This window comes from Labrus mixtus, chromosome 8, assembly GCF_963584025.1.
Source record: "Labrus mixtus chromosome 8, fLabMix1.1, whole genome shotgun sequence".
NCBI classification, from domain to species: domain Eukaryota; kingdom Metazoa; phylum Chordata; class Actinopteri; order Labriformes; family Labridae; genus Labrus; species Labrus mixtus.
In genome coordinates, this window is record NC_083619.1 from 26,162,995 (window position 1) to 26,180,366 (window position 17,372).

Here is a 17,372-nt window from a genome sequence, read left to right on the forward strand (position 1 = left end):
GTGACAGAGTGTGAGTGTGTGTGTGTGTGTGTGTGTGTGTGTGTGTGTTTATATATGAGTCACTGATGAGCAGGGAATCCACAATAAGTCTGATTAAGCTCAGAACAGTGTGTTACGCTTAAGTGTCAACTTTCTTTGCTTGTATGCGTGCAGCATGTCCAACATGTGCATTGTGTCCTGTGTTGTTTGTGTCTCACATATATGTGAGAGCTGATACAGATGGGACGTGGAAGTTGTGTCTATAACTGTTTAAAAATCAAATCCAAACAACGTTCTGTTGCGTAAGAGAAAACAATAGCAGGATTCAAAGTTCAGTTTTCCTCCCATTAGACAAATATTTGCTGAGAGAGACGAGAGTGATCTGCTGAAAGTCCAGCTCTAATCATATATTTACATTTCTTTATTTGGAGACAAATTCTTCACTTTGTAATACTAATCTCTGACTCTAAGCAGTCTCTCTACAAGTGAATATATGTCACCTCAGTCAGTGTAAAATCACCAAACAGCTTGAATGTGTTTTCAACCAGTTTGTCAGCTTGTTTGTCAAATTAAATTCAATCACAACCTCATGAAAAACATCAGGGTAAAAAGAAAAGGCAGTACGTTCATTTCACTTATATCACCAGTGACACTTTGTCTTGACATAAAAATCAGTTCAGTTGTAGTTTCATCAAATCTTTATGAGCTTTTAGGTGAAAATTGGAAGTTGCAATTATAGAAAATGAAGTGCTACAGTAGCAGCTAACAGTAGGCCTCGTCTCTAATACAAAAAAAAACAGCTTGGTTGTTGACAACTAGCTTAACCATATGCTCAAGGCAAAGCAGCTAAAGTTGCTAAATTAAATGAAAGGAGAGTTCAATTTAAGTTCGATTCAATATGTTTATGTTTTCTGTTCTCTTTCTCTTCGACGAAGCCTCTGAAATAGACGATACGGTTCATATGCTGACATACAGAGTTAGCATAGCGAACATGGACTCAAGGACTCCAGCTGAACACTGAGGATTAGTTTTAAGATTAAGACCTAGCTGTGTTTGTCAGGAGGTGATGGAAACCAAAACAGAGTAAAAAGGAGAGTAGATGTTTGACTTCTGTGCAGAAACTGTCACTAGAAATTTTGAGTGCACGTACTGCTCTCTCTACTGTACATAATAGGCGGGTGTTGGTTAGCATGTTAGCTAGGCTACATCAGTAGCAGTAGCCTAGGCCTAGATATTGTTGTAGTTTTTTTAGTCTGTATTGACATTTTCCAAAAATACATACACATACAAATATAAAAAAAGCTACCACAATTCAAGGAAAACAACAACAAAAAGGTTAAAGGTTAAGCTTATCATACCAACATTTTTACATCAGGCTAACAGGCTGTATAAATAGTATCAGTGTTTAGTTTCACCACATTTATGACTTTAGTGGATAATTTCCTTAAATGGAAAGTGATTCAGAAATAAAGTAATACATTTACTCTGCACCTTTAGCTCAATTTTCTCTACCAGTTGATTCTTGCACACAAGTAGCCTATCATTGCAAAAATAGCCTCATCAGATTTTATGGACAGGAAAATGTGCAATCATCTCTGAATTCATGAAAGGCAGTGAACAAGACACAGTGACAGGAGCGACGTCGAAACAAAAGGAACAAAATGAGCTGAAAACATGACGAGTGCAAAGAGAGTTCAGAGAGTGTGAGGACAGACAGAGAGAGAGAGAGAGAGAGAAAGTGATGGGATAAAAGAACGACAGAGCCGCCTGAGGGTGGAGTAGGAGGTGGAGGAGGAGGAGGAGGAGGAGGAGGAGGAGGAGAAACAGCGAGAGGTCTGTGACAGAGGTCAGTATTACACTGACCATGCCAACAGCCTGCAGTCCTCTCTCACTGAGTCTGTCTGTTCTGCTCTCCTCTCTTCATCCCTCTGGTTCTCTCCTCATCTTCCTTTCTTTCTCTCATGTTTACTCTTCTTCTCAGAGTCTCTTTCTTATTCAGCAGATTACTTTTACTGTATATCCCTCTTCTTTACTCTCTACTTTCTCATTTTTATTTCCAACTTTTCATCTTAATTCATCCTTTTAATATTTGATATTCTGTTAAATTCTCAATGAACGACTGGGACGCATTTAATGATTAAATTCACGTCATTTGTTTGTGTTTTTTCAGCTCAGCAAGGGAAAGCCCAGACAAAGACGCCTTTGCAATGTATGAAATTTAGTAATTTTTGAAAGAAAGATGGTATGAAAAAAGGGGGATTCATGTAAATTGTAGATCAGTAGTTTTATGATTTTAGCGATTTAACAAATCTGTAGAGATAAAATGTATTTCGCTCAAATTGGTCCTTTTTTAAAACTACTTCTGAGTTGAATAAAGAAATGATTCAACCAAATATCCATCTTTCATTGACCTAATTCTCATGGCTGATGCGTGCTTCAAAGTCACAAAAAAAGAAGGAACAAAACAGAACAAACAATAAAAATAAATGTTTGGGGGCTCACGCCTCCAGTTTCCTTGGAAGTGAACCATTAGCTAACCATTTTGTGACAGCGGCGCATTAAATCTTCCTGTTTTTTGGTGGATAGTGTGCAACTGAAAAATACAACCATCTGGAGGGGCTGATTTTATTTAGTTTAAACTCAGTCTGAATGCAGAGCATGGGGCGGCTGGTGAAGCAACGCCTCAGTCTAAAAAGCCACATAAAAAAGGCTGAGAATCAACAGAATATTTGTGATGTGGCACATTTTTTGGGAGTCCTGCAACACGAGACTAAACAGCTGGCAGCGTTGTTTTGCCCTTTCATAAGAAGAGGTCGGAAAGAATGTGCTGGGCACTGAAGTTTACCAAACTGTATATCCATCCATTCAGCAGTCCAGCCCACAATCCTTCCAGCCATCTCAAGATTTATACATCCTTCCAGCAATCTCATCACACAACATATCCATTCTTCCACTCAGTCGCCCCAATGTTTCATCTCTTCTAGTCAACCATCCCTGCTACTTATCATCCAGAAATGTATGTGTTAAATCATCAATCCATCTATTCTACTTATCAACCCTGCCATACATTTCTAATGATCAAGTAGTAGGCTACTTGCATCTGACTCATGCATCTATTCTTCTATCATCGAGAAACCCCTTTATCCATTGTCCAGCAATGCATATAGATTATGACATCCATGTTTCATCCATTAGTTGATCCATTAGTGCAGCCTGAAATCGATCTATCCGTCCAATTAACAATAAATCCACCACTGTATACATTGATCTATTGACCTGTCAATCCATCCATTTCTTTACCCTTCATCCAATGTCAAATAGTCCATGCGTAAGTTAATTCATCCTAAAATCTACCCACAAGTTGATCCAACACCGCTTCTGCTATCCTTCTATCCATCCATCCAATTAACAATCAATCAAATTATTTGTTTATCCATCCTGCCATCCTTTCTTCATCTTCAAACAATCCAGTCCTGCATCCCAATATCATGTAGAAGTCCTATTTATTTGTTGATTTTTGGAAGTTATGAATCGATTTAAAATCTTAGAAGGTAAGAATCTCGATTGTTACATAAAACTATTTTTTTCCCCACCTCTTCCTGCATCCCAATATCATGTACATCTTATTCATATGTTGTCCATCAGTCCATGCATAGAGTAGAAACATCCTTTCACCGTCTAGTAATCAGCAGTCTGCACGCCTTTGGAAACATCCAATTAACAATTAACAGTCAAAACATCCATTAACAGACTCCTCTGCTTGCCATCCATTATCATTCAACCAACAATCAAATTCATACATCCGTGCACAATCTAGAAAATGTTTATTCATCACCCAGCAGTCTATGCATAGAATTATCCATCCATTAAAGTTGATTTGTGTGTGCAACCTGCGATCCTTTCATCCATCCATTTCACAATCAAATGGCCAATCTTTACACACACCCATCTATATCGCCATCCTGCGGTTCCTCATTTAATATTCCAACAATCTGTCCCTTGGTCGTCGAAAACAACCTGTAACATATCCTTTGTCCAGCAGTCCTAATTTAGTCTCATTTATTCCAAATCTATCCATAAATTGATCCATTACTGCATCCTCCTGTCAATCCAAAGAACAATCGATGTATACAGCCATTCATGGATCTATCAATCCTGCCATACATTACCATCCAATAAGTCATCCATCAGATCCATCCATCAATTACTCTGTCAACCATCTAGATCATTTTTATCCATTGTGTTAATGTCCATGCATAAATGTATCCATGCAACACCAATCCACAAGTTGATTTATCAGTGCAACATGCCAAACAATCAATTGACCAATCAACCATTTTTTTTCTGTCCTGTCCTACCGTCCATTATTATCCAATCAACCGAGCTACCATCTACTTATGGATTATTACATCATCTAGAAGCCCTTGATTCATTCTTATGTCCATCAACATGCTATCCTTCTGTCCACCCAATAAATAATCCATCAATTTATGATCAAGTGACACTTCTGCGCATCGGCATCTAATAATCCATCAATCGTTCAGTCAACCTTTCTTTTATTGTCGTTCATTATCTTAGACGCTATATTGCAAAATACCTGTTTTCCCTTTTAAAGCCATAATTATCAGTAAATATATTTATTATAAAAAGAGACAAAAAAACAAAACCCCAGACATACTTAGTAAATAACCCAGACCTTCCCAGCCCCCCACACTTATTCACCCGGACACATGCAAACCGTTTCCATGTAATGTGTTTTTTCATTCATGTGACAACTCCAGACAGTGGGACGTCGGTCCTGTGACTGTGTCTCTGTTTGAGGAATCATTCTTTTGATTCATCATGGAGCACTTTGCCTTGGGACATACAATAATGAACAACTAGTCCTCCCATTACACTCCAAAGGAATTTATAGCATTTCCCCTTATTTCTCTCTCTTTTTTGTCCCCTCCATGAGGCTCCCTTTCTCAAAGACTAGGTCAGAATTCAACAATATTTCAGATACTCTTCGTCTGTTCATTTTCACCATGGGATGGTCAACACATTCTTATGTCCATCAACCTGCTATCCTTCTGTCCACCCAAGAAATAATCCTTCAATTGATGCTCCAGTGGCACTTCTGCACACCTTTTTTTATTGTCCTTCGTTATCTAACACAATGTCCTCACAGAAACATATTCAGTTTTACTTGTTTAGATAGTTGTGTGGAGAAAAACAGCTAAGTCCCTGGAGGCTTATTAATTAAAGTCCTTGAAAAAACTGAAGTTATTCAAACAGCCACTTCAGGCAGGCTTCAAGAAATGACTTAATCTTGAAAGACGCCATATTAAAATGCCCAAATATATAACAGAACTTAACATGTTTACAGCCTGATACAAACACTAATTGCTTATTTTGACATTTATGAAAACTGTGCAGGAGTTGAACTTTTTTCATGACTGATTTGTTTGAATCGTATTGAAGCTAAACTTTTTCCTAAATAAGAGAGGGGGTGCTTTGAATGACAGGCGAGTACACCAGCTGCGATAGGGAGTCAATGAACTTGATAAAACCTGACCTCATGAATATCCAACCTCTCTTCTAAATATGCCTAGTACAGGATTTTAAAGAAAACTGAGGATGGCTTTGACCCAAAAAGCCGTTCTTGAGGAATTGAAACAACCTTATAGTTAACTTCCCAGTGGTTACTTCCCCTTCTTCTTTGCAATCAATGTAGACAGCACATCTCAAACATTCTTCAAAATCTCCCAGAGATGTTCAGTTAAGTTAAAAATGTTTGATGGATAAGGCCAAAGCTTGTAATAGTTTTTAAAAGCTCAATGACCCAAAATGCAATATGTATATGGTAAAGTTTTGAGGGGCCATTCTTGCCTTTATTGGATAGGACAGCTGAGAAAAGACAGGACATGTTGGGAGAAGAGAGTGGGGCAAAAGGTCAAGGTCGGACTCGAACCCACCAACCGCTGCAGCAAGGACAACATGACCTCTATCTGGCACCCCAATAATGCATAATTTTACAAGTTGGTATGTCCAATGAATTTTCTTGATTTGTTATGTGAGAGTGTTAGTCTCTTTGTGTCCCTGTGAGCACATAATCGCACAGGAATCTGCAAAGCGTGCACACTGTAAGTGTGTTTGCACCACAGAGTGCACATAAAGCATACTGTACGTGATAGAAAGTTTGGTCGCCTGTGTGTGCCTGTGTGTGTGTGTGTGTGTGTGTGTGTGTGTGTGTGTGTGTGTGTGTTCTGTATGTGTGAGGCGGCAGACTGTGCCAGTTCGACCTCATGTAGGAGGAAACAGTTCAGCCTCAAAAGAGATGTCCCAAATTTATCCCGCCACCGACGCATGTTCCTTATCCATGCCTGTGCTCTATTTTACCTCACTCCGCAGGGAACCTCTTTGTCGGCCTCGCTATTTCAGACGTGGACATGAGACAGGATCTGGTGGCGCTCCAGATTGGCTACGGAGGCAGAGCCAAACGGATCTCGGAGTGTCTGGACAAAAAGTGTTACTGCGCTTCCCGTCTGAAAAAACCAACGTCTGCTCACTGAGCGCAGATTGTGTCACTGGAGAGTTTTTGTGGAAGTAAAAGGTTGTTGTTTGAATTATCACCCAGACGGACTGTTTTACAGAAGCTCGCAAAAGCCTTTTGAACCACAAATTTAGCCAATTAACCTCAAGTCTTTTCTGAAAGATGCATCTGTTTTGACACCTTCATAAAGTTGAACTCATTTTTGATGATAAGAGTTCATTGTTTCCAAACTGGTGGATCGTCTAAGTCCAGTACAAAAACTCCACAAACTTTCCTCCAGCATGAATCACATCAGCAGAAAACATTTCCCATCTTCAAGTATGTATTTTTAAACAAGCTGTAATTACGGATATCATAATTACAAAGCGTGTGCGCTGTGTGTGTGTGTGTGTGTGTGTGTGTGTGTGTGTGTGTGTGTGTGTGTGCATGGTGGAGGATATTTTGTAACACAGATGTCGGAAATGTAGCGCCGGCGTTTGCTTTTTTGGCTTCGCCGGGTGCTGTGGCTTCTTTGTTTGGCTAGTTAAACTGCAGACATGTTTCTCACAGCACTCGAACATGTTTGTTCCATTTTGGTCCAGTAATTTAATTATGGGACCGGGAGAGATAGGCAAGCTGTGACTGGCTATCTGATGAGGCAGAGGGGGGGGGGGAGGGGTGTTCTGGTCCAACAATGCATTTCAGTCAGGAGGGGAAAATTTGAACTAAAGATAGCAGATAGTGAGATAGAAGAGTTGTTATTGGAAGTGGCCCGTCAGTAATCTAAATGCCACTGGCTTGATTTCCCTATGCAACATTCATGGTCCCTCAAGCTCAGCTGCAATGAGAAGTACAAACAAAGTGACCTATACCATTTTTACATTGGGTTTTATGTAGGGTTGAAACTACTATTGATTTAGTGTTTTCACACTGAGGTATTTTCAAATTGATGACCGAGTTGTTAATTGCACTTATGTTTCCACTGTGGCTGTAATTTATCTGATTGGCTGTGGTTGGCTAAGGTTGTGTCTGTGCTGTCTTTCTGTGTGTTGGTCTGCCAGCCCCAGGAGCTGATTGACCCATCAGTGGCGCAGTCCCGCTAATGATTGGCTGAGAAGAGGTCTTCCCCACTGCTAAAAGCAGGAAGCTGACGTCGCTGCAGCACATGTTCCTCATCTTTGTTAAGCTGCTGTTCTTCGTTAGTTTTGTGTTTGTTGTTGTATTGATGAATCACCGGTTGATTTACAGGAAGCATGTTTTCTCATGTTTTTGGTTAGATATGGAGGTTGGTTGCTCAGCTACAGGAGTGACATGGACTTTCTGCGCACAGATTTGGACTCAAACTAAAAGATTGAAGTGTATCAGCGGAGGTGGGAAGTCGGTTGTATTTAGTTTTTCGCTGATTTATCAGGTCAGTTTGTTTCAAAAGCTGTTTGTCATGTTTGAGCACCGATTCATCCTGAAGTTTATTCTTTCTCTTATTTTCACTAATATGTTGCTGTACCTTATTTCTTTAGTGTCAAATAAATTGTGTTTGGGTGAAAATGTTAAAAAGTTGCCGTGGCTGCTTGGGGAGGTGAGGGATTTGGGCCTTTATTCACGTTGTGCCGTGACCTCCCCTAGACGAGCAGAACAACTTCAGAGGAAATTTACCAAACACTTGCTGGTTTCAGCGTTTTAAAAATGAGGAATTGTTGTTTTTCCTCTAAATTTAAATGTTTTTTTTGACTGTTTTCACAATTTTCTAGCATAAATGTGTTCATTGACAGTGTTTTGTTTCTTAGTTTGCAGCTCTATTTTTTCTCACCTAATGCTGCATATTTAACCTCTTTGTAGACCAACCTTTTACTTTCTGTTGATAGGAGATACAAAAATGTAGCTTTGGAGCTTTCATGTAACTTAAATAAGCTGTTTCTAAAAGGTGTTTATTGAAAGACCGGTTAATTATTTGCTTTATCGATTCACCTTGTTAAACAAAATATCCCCAAAAAAATGCCCAAAGTGACGACTTCAAATGACTTTATTGAAGTCTGTCCAAACCCACAGATCTCAGGTGATAGATAGAAAAATCTCACATTTTCTAAGGTGGAACCAGGGAACTTTAACGTATTGGCTTTAACCTGGCTTTAATGGTTTCTTGATTGTTCAAGACAAATATCCTATTGATCGACTTATTGACTTAATGATTGGTTCTTTCAGCTGGACTCTACATATGCATTAGATTCCCCAGCTGACCTGCTCCTCTCTGCAGGGACATGGGGGATGTCAAAGACCAGATCTGGAGCTGATACGCCTTCAGTGTCTTGCTCGGGGACACTTCAGCTGAACACATGCTTGCCGTCCCATGTGGCTTCAGATATTAAAGCCAGACTGTCATCAGCAGAGATTCAAGCCCAAACTTTAAGACTTTCAGAAATTTCTTTCATAGTTAAACATTATGTTCGGTGCCTGTTTCCAATCGGGGGAATTACAATATTTTGGAGCTGAAGCTCAACCCCGGTGGCATCAAACGCTGAAATAAAAACTCTTAAATATTATCTCAGGAAAATTTTTAAGTGGGTCTTGCGGTCTCGCCAAAGGCTTACGGCCCGGCTCAATGGGCATATTTCGAACATTTGACTCGTTCCCAAGAACAACACAGCCTCCTGCCAAGTCAGAGAGAGAGACATGAGCTGCACACCCCGTCATCATCCAACACAAACTCACACAACAAATACTGAAAACCGATCGAGCAAAACGGGAGAGGGGCCCTATAAGAAAAACAGCCAAATGATCTGTTACGGTGGCTGCAGGGTGGCCTGCTGGCTGCCGGACGGTCACAGGTTTGAATCCTTTTGGCTGCGGAGAAGCGTGTCAATCTTAATGTGGAAATGTGTGCTCTCCTGACTGAAGGCTGACCAAGACGAGGAATGTGAAGCCAACATAAACAAAGTCGGAAAACATAGAAAATCAGCCTGAGAAAATGATAAAGAACTGGAATTTTTTTATCTTCTTTTCCACGTTTTTAGATTTGAATTAACTCAACCCTTTGTACCTGTTAACCCTCCTTTTGTTCTTTGTCAGAAGGCCTCTCACAGGATACAAACATATACTGAAATATTTAGCACATAAACTCTAATTAATATCATACTTTACAACCACCTTATTACAGCTCATTAACCTGTGGGGAAAGTGATTTAACGCACACAATAAGACTCTGTTGGTGGTGTGCTCCACAGTCCCAACCACCTTCATGAAACTTTATCACCAGGATTTACAACATTTCATTACCAAAGCAGCATTATTACATACTTCTACTGCTCCCTGGGTTATCACAAAACGATAAGGTCACTGCAGAATGAGGTTCTGCTGAAGGAAGCTCTCCTGATCGTCGGCTAAAACCACTGACTGAGAAAAAAAAATAAATGGTGTGTAATCCATCGAAAGACACAAAATATCCACTATGTGTCCAGAAAGCTAATGGTTTATTAGTCCCTTGGTGGTTGCAACATGATCCGATAGTATTGGAGGAGCCCATCTGTGAGACGGCCAGCAGTGATTTACACAGGAGCCGTTTATGGAGCTTTTAAAAGAGACAGAGGAGCCGACATAAAAACAAGCTTATTTATGGAAGAGGAGAGAGAGAGAGGCAACACATGGGTTGTTGTGTGGATGCACACAATCCAGTGTGTGTCTCTGGGTTGGGAGGGGGGGGGGGGGGGGGGGGTATGTGTCTGTGTCTGCATGCATGAATGTTTGTTTACATGTCTTGTAGGGTGATGCCATGAAAAACACACAATCAGACATGTGAAGGAATGATGCAGTGTCTGAGAGGAAAATGAATTTAGTTTGTTAAAGTATTTAAACCAAAATGACCTCTTTGTTGGTCAGTGCAGAGAAATAAGCCACGGATGGTGACAGGAAGTAAGGCTACACTAAAGTTTCTGTGTCCGAGTCAACTCATTTGACCTTTCTGGAATCAAACAAACGATACATTTGTTGATGAAACCAGACAGAAAAGTGCATTAATTGTTTGCAGGACCCAAGATGATATCACCAAATAGATGTTTTTGTTAAAAACCAAACAAAGAAAGGAAGTTTACTTCTCTTAAAAGATTTTTAAAAAGGTTTCAAATCTCCATATTTACAAACTGAAACCACTGAATTTTTGGCATTTTTACCCCCCATAATGACTAAACTGTGGCCTTGTTTGTGGCGATCAACTTGATGAACGATGCAAACTGCATGCTCTCAGTGACAAAAACACACAGCATGAAAAAAAACAGCTTGAGACAAAACCATCAGCTCATGTTTGTGTCTTTTTAACCAAACTCAAACTTACAAAAGCAAAGCAGCCTCGCTTTCAACACTGTGGATGTTTTAAGTCGATCTTTTTCTGCAAGCAAACTTTTCAGACAAACAGGTTTACTGCCTCCGAATGAAAAGCAAACACAATGTCTGTTTATGCAACAGGCAAACTGAACTCCATAAATTTAAAAAAGCCAGTTCACACTGAGTTTCACTGCCAAAAGAAAAAAAAACACACATCAGAGGCTCATACCATGGGAGACCCTCCCTCTTTATCAATGACTTACCCATGTAACACCCATTTCCTCTGAACTAACAGCCAGAAGCTTCAGTGCTACAGTATATCTCATCCCTGCACCTTGACCAATAGGGGGCAGAGTTTCCCACTGTATCCAGGCAGGATTGAGGACGAGAAAGGAGCAAATGGGGGTGGGAGAATGAGAAAAGAGAGAGAGAGGGAGAGAGTGGAGTGAGGAGTGAGGAGTGAACTCTTACTTGCAGTCTCTGTCCTCCAGATCAAAATGCGGGTTGAAGTTGATGAGGATCTTCTGACCGGGCTCCGGGGCTGTGATCACCCACACGCACTGCTGGGAGGGCGGGTACGCGCCGGGATAGCCCGGGGAGGTCAGGTAGTCCGCGGTGTGGATCTCTATGTTCCCCCCGCATTTGTCTGCACCGCAAGAGAAGACAGAAAGTTGTTCAGCTGGAGGATAAGACATGGACTTTCCCGGGTCTTGTAGCTTGCGCACAGATTTGGACTCAAACTAAAATATGTATGTGTATCAGCAGGGGTGGGAGTGTGCATACAAAGACCTCATACTGGGAATCATAAAAATCACAAATTAAAGGAAAATGTCTTGACATTGACACTCAGAAAGCTCCCAATTAAGCGCAAATCATTCACCCACTAGTATTTACTCTAAATTCATGTCACAAGAAATTCCATCAGGCTAGAAAAAAGGCATTAAATCTCCCACACACACTCTTTTTTTCTTTTTTGACAAGGTGTGTTTAAAGTGTTCCCCTGCATCCCTGACAGAAGGTGTGATTACGCCCGTGTGGATGAGGTGGGCTGGCTGCAGCTGTTGCCGCTCCTGCGAACAGGCAGCATGATTGAATTAAATTTTCTCAATGAATGATTTATTAATTTGCTTGTAAAGCCTACATCAGGCTTCAGTGACAACGCGCGTAAAAAGCTACAGAATGCGTACTTGAATGTCCAAAGCGCAGAGAAAACGTGGACGATAACGCGTAAAAATGTATTCTAAAATCAGTAAAACCTTCTTCTTCTATGCCTGCGACAACATTACTGTGATTTTGAGGTGATTGAATGATACTTTGTGAATCTTTTTATGTATTACTTCATGTTACAACAACAGGTATTCGCACGATATCTATGATTATTTTCATATTTTATAGTAATTTACAGTAAAAACAGCGGCTTAACTTGAACCTTTGCAGACGTGCTCTCACCGTGTAAGCAGAGGCATAACAGGTGAGAGGAAACAAGGCTGCAAAATGATGCAGAAACGGATCAATATTCAAGCAAACTGCCAGTTGTCGAGCCACATGCATTCATTCATACAAGCAGTCAACACCTACCAGTCTGAGTCAACGAAGCAACCGAGATGACTTGGGCGAAAAGGAACAATAGCAATCCACAACGCATCCTTAGATTGTACAACACAGACATTCTGTATTTTAAAGAAGATTTAAAAAATAAACAGTCCAGGAGGATGTTACGTCCAAAAAGGGAGAAGGAGAAATAATGGGAAAATGTGTGTCTCAAAGTAGGAGATCTGGTTGTCGTAGGGTCCCCAGCATCCTGCGAGGCTCAGCAGCAGATCCCCGCGTCAGTCAGGCAACAACTTGCCATCTCCTGCAAAACCAAAAAAAATAATAATCCAAACGTAGGAAACAAGAATCAAAAAGGGGAAAAATCCGTCAGGAGTGGCAGCTGTGTGCCTCCGATTCTTTGTCAAACCTCACAAAAAGGAGCGAACACGTACTTCCAAATGGATCATTTCAAAAAAGACAAAACCAGAATTCAGTAAAAAAAAAAAAAGAAAAAAAAAAGAAGCAGCACCGAGGATCATCGGAGCGCTGCTCTCAGCTCTAAAGATCTTTACTCCTTATTTCAGTCCAGCTCTGTCTTTTTCTTCCGCCTGTGTCTGTCCGCGGCGTCTGACTGACCGTCACAGCAGAAATGTCAGAAATACAAGGCGAGCCGTGGAAGTAACAGCGGAATTTCCACTCCCCAAAAATTCCTTGCTGCTGCTGTTAGAAGGCAGTGTGCGCGCAACCGGCAGCCACCGACCCACCGACCGCTACAAGGAGCTCCAGAGCAAACTGACACCGGTGCGCCCTCTGTGCGCTCCCGACACATGCGAGCAGGGAAACTGCGCACGCAAACTCCCGCTGGCATGCGAGAGAGTGAGAGAGTGAGTGAGTGAGTGTGGTAAGAGGTGTGGGCAGTGTCCACCAGGCAGAGGCGCGTTCACATCTGATCTTTGTTAAGCAGAGGAGCAGAGGATTCAGAAAATGATGTATTATTGTCTCACTTTTTAGGTGACCTACATCTGATTGCGTGCTCCACTGACCGAATGTGTTCATGTTTGTGATTTAACACTCGGCTTTTGGTTGTTTTTGTGCTACAAACGAAAGGGGACTGGGCACAGTATTCACAATAGGAGAATAAAAGCTTGATTCTATTTTATGTTTGCGCATGTAATCGCACTTTCTTTCTCTGTTTTTACAAATAAAACCTTGACTGAATTAATCTGATAACATCTGAAGTGTCCTGGAAGTTGTCATACACTTTGTAGCTGTGTAAAATGTCCTGCTATGTTTTTTGTTTTTGTGTTTAAAGTCAAATGATCAGTAATCATTTTTGGCATTTTGATGACGTATGATAGGACAGCACTGTTTTATTATTAGATTAATGTCATGAGGACATCTATATTTATTATCAAAAGCTGAGCAGAGAGACAAAAGCAGATTACAGAGAAAGACAGATGACATGATGGACAACAGGAACACCTTTTTACATTTATTTGATTTTACTGTAGATTATGTGTTGTGGATTATTTGTCTTCATCAATGTCATGTCTAATGTGTTATTTGTTGTGAAAATCTCTAGCAAATAGCACAATGAAATGCAGTGATTTGTTATCTAGTGTTGTTTTTTCCCCTCAAAGCATTGTCCAAATATTGATCAAATTGTCCCTTGATGCTTTGGTAGAAGTGTTTTTATTGAACTGCACTGCCAATAAACAAATACATGGTATTGGATCTATACACATGCATTTCACACAAAAAAAATCCATAGCGATAATGCATCAAATAAATATTTTTTAAGCTTTATTTTGGGTTTTTTATGCTTTTATTTTAGAGATAGGACAGTGGATATAGTCAGAAATCAGGGAGAGAGAGAGAGAGAGTAGGAAACGACTTGCAGGAAAGGAGCCACAGATCGGATTCAAACCCGGGCCACCTGCCCTCGAGGACCACAGCCTATGTACAGTAGGGGCAGGCTAACCTATACACCAGGGATGAGCAACTTTGGTCACAGCAAGGGCCACATTCATTTCATTCTCACAGCCAGGGGGCCAAATTGTAGAATACAAAAAACGATTACAGTCAATTATGTCTCAAATTTAACTCAACACATACCAGTGATCAAATATTATTATGGACATGTTTCTGGTTTTCATGATTTAATAGCAGATTTGTTCATGTTTTCTTCATGTTTCCAATTAATTGATATGTAAAAATTGACCTGAGGGCCACGTTGAGGGTTGACGAGGGTCACACGTGGCCCCCAGGCCGCCAGTTGCCCACGCCTGCTACAGACTCTCCAGCGGCCCAGAATAAACCTTTTTATGAAGTAATGTGCAACCAAACTTTAATGTCAAGTGAATAACAGGATTATCTAAAACTGCTGTGTCTAAAACAAATGTGTCTGTATGTTGGTATACTCCCCAGATTACCCTTTAGCACCCCCCACCCTGCACGCACACACACACACACACACACACACACACACACACACACACACACACACACACACACACACACACACACACACACACACACACACACAGTTTCATATGTGAAGACAGCAGTATTGATTGTGATGAAAGGGCAACAGTTGCACAAACATGTTTGTTCACAGCATTGCATTGTGGTCAGCTGGGACTAAAGAAGACAGAGACATATTGGATCTTGTGTGACGGATTTCTCACTTTATGATCGCTAGCTTTGGTGGATGACGACTCCTCTGACTAGAACATTTTAAGTTTGTAGTTTGTTGTAATTAATATAACTAAATCTTAAAGATAAATCATCTGAAGTTACGAAAAGACTAATGCCCTATGTAGACTTACAGTACATCTATACAACTCAATTTTCCTCTCATAACAAGCACATTTCTTTCGTTTTCTCTCAATCTTAATTTATTTATGTCGTTATCTCGAGATATCAACACTGATTTTCCTGTGATAGCAAGTTTATGTCTCGAGACATCAAGAAAATACTGATTTCAACTGGTTATCGCTGTAAAATCCGCCTTTTTATATCCAGATAACTAGACAGATGTCGAGAAAAAGACTCATTATCGTGTGAAATCTGAGTGTAATAAAATGTATGGATGTATGTCCGCTCAGGGCTTCTGTAACGAAACACAAGCAGCCAGATGATTGTTTGAAAATGCTGCTGGTTCACAACCTGCGAGGAGCAGAGAAAATCTGTTTCAGGACAGTAAAAATTATTGACCAGATGTCCTCAAACATAAAATTTATGTCTCCACGTTTAGCTCAAGGCAGCGAGTTTAAACAGTCAGTAAAAGAGTTCACATCCTGACATTCAGGCTTTTCCCAACCTTGGGGTCGAATGGAATTCAAACTGGGACCTATCAAATTTCTGATTAATGATCAATAAAAATTATACTGTAGCGCTCTGCCTGAAATGAGCTACAAGACGTTATCCAGTTTAGTTTTAGTTTTCCATGTGAAAAACTAACAAAGTTGCAGTCAGAGGCGCGGCAAGGCAGTTTGGGGCCCAAACACGTAGGGAGCCCCAAAGCAGCGGCCGTAAAATGTACAAATTCTGCAATGACGGTAGGAAACCTCCCTAAGGGGGCCCCATCTGACAACACTCATTCTGGTTGCCCTGCTGAACGTTGGTTGGAGGACCCCCCAATTGATTTTTGCCTTGGGCCCCAACAGGCTCTAGAATTGTCACTGGTTGTAGTGTGTCTGTCTGTATCTCATCCATGCATCTTGCATTCATTTCCAGCCTCGTTAATACAAGCTCACCTGGCTGTACCTATCTCACACTGAGAAATCTCATCGTGGCTTTTCTGCCTCGTCCACAGTAATTTACATGAAATAGCCTTGAAGTGGTCTAAAATGAATGTTTACTTGCAACACAGTAGATACAAACCATCACAAGATTGTTAAAATTGTAGTTTTATCAAAAATCTGTAGCCTGTGTTTGGACGCCTGGGGAGTTTGGTGAAGTGAAAGTGGGGTTACTAGCCAAAAAGCTAATTAATCATTGAGCTTTTTTACATTTTAAAGAGGACAAATTATTAACCCCTTTTCCAGCTTTTCAAACAGTCCCCCTGTGGTCTAAATGAAACATCTGTGCTGTGCTTTGGTCAAAATATAACATGAATCAAGCACCAGAGGAGGTTTGTGACCCTGTATAAACCAGCTCTCTCAGAACGCTCCGTTTTGGTGTGTGTGTCTCTTTAAATGTAATGAATCCCCACTGAGTTTTCCTGGTAGACATCACTCCTCTGTAGCGAGAATATAAATGGCGGACCTGCCCAAAAGTTTTGTTCTAGGCTGGAGGTGGAGTCCATGCGTGGAGCTATCAGGGGAGGGGAGGGGATTTTTTTTACCAGAATCCCACTGTGACATCACAAGGAGAGTACATTTGAAACAGAGCATTTTTCTCTGTGTTGTAAGACTTATGCAGACCACAAACAAAGGACTGGATGGGTTTATTTCACATTTTGTGGGTCAGTAGACTCTCAGGTTACCCAAATATATGTTCAAAAACACTGTGAAAGTGGATTTCACTGGATTTTTCGTAATGTGTCCCCTTTAAAGTTTAAAGCGTTATTTCTTTAGAGTATCCTCAGAGTACTGGAGAGACTTTTGAACAGAAACATCCTTTAAAATAATTAAAAACTGAGAGTTACAATTAATAAAATAAGGGCTCAAATCTAAAATGTTTGACCATTTTCTGTGTCTCTTCAAACTGTCGCGGGACATGCAGGTGTATTGGATATCGTTGGACCCATGACCTCAGCGTTTCTTTAATCCTGTGTCCCCTGGGTGCAACTTTATGTAATTAGAGAGTGTTTGCATGTTCAGCAAAACTTTCCCGCGCTAAATAAAGATAAAAAAAATGTGATTATTAAACACTTCAAAGAGCTGCTAGTGGTTAACCATACTTTAAAAAGTGCAGTGTGGGTCATTGTGGCTGCACACTTTAGTAACACTGTTGTTGTTTCTCTGTGGTTTAGGTTTCATGAGAGTCAGCATCAAATCCTCTCTAAAGATGTTGTCTGCATTTTTTAATG

At 40.6% G+C, this 17,372-nt stretch overlaps 1 protein-coding gene across 1 annotated transcript in view; it reads right to left on the minus strand.

Moving 5' to 3' along the window:
- The window catches only part of LOC132979540 (neuropilin-1a-like), a 100,152-nt gene extending 86,980 nt beyond the window's left edge, over positions 1–13,172 (minus strand). The window contains exons 1-2 of the mRNA XM_061045431.1: positions 12,383–13,172; positions 11,276–11,450 (exon numbers count right to left, since the gene is read on the minus strand). Coding sequence (XP_060901414.1) covers positions 11,276–11,450; positions 12,383–12,473 — 266 coding nt within the window. The 5' untranslated portion in view covers positions 12,474–13,172. The remainder of the gene's footprint in view (positions 1–11,275; positions 11,451–12,382) is intronic.
- Positions 13,173–17,372: the final 4,200 nt, after the last annotated feature.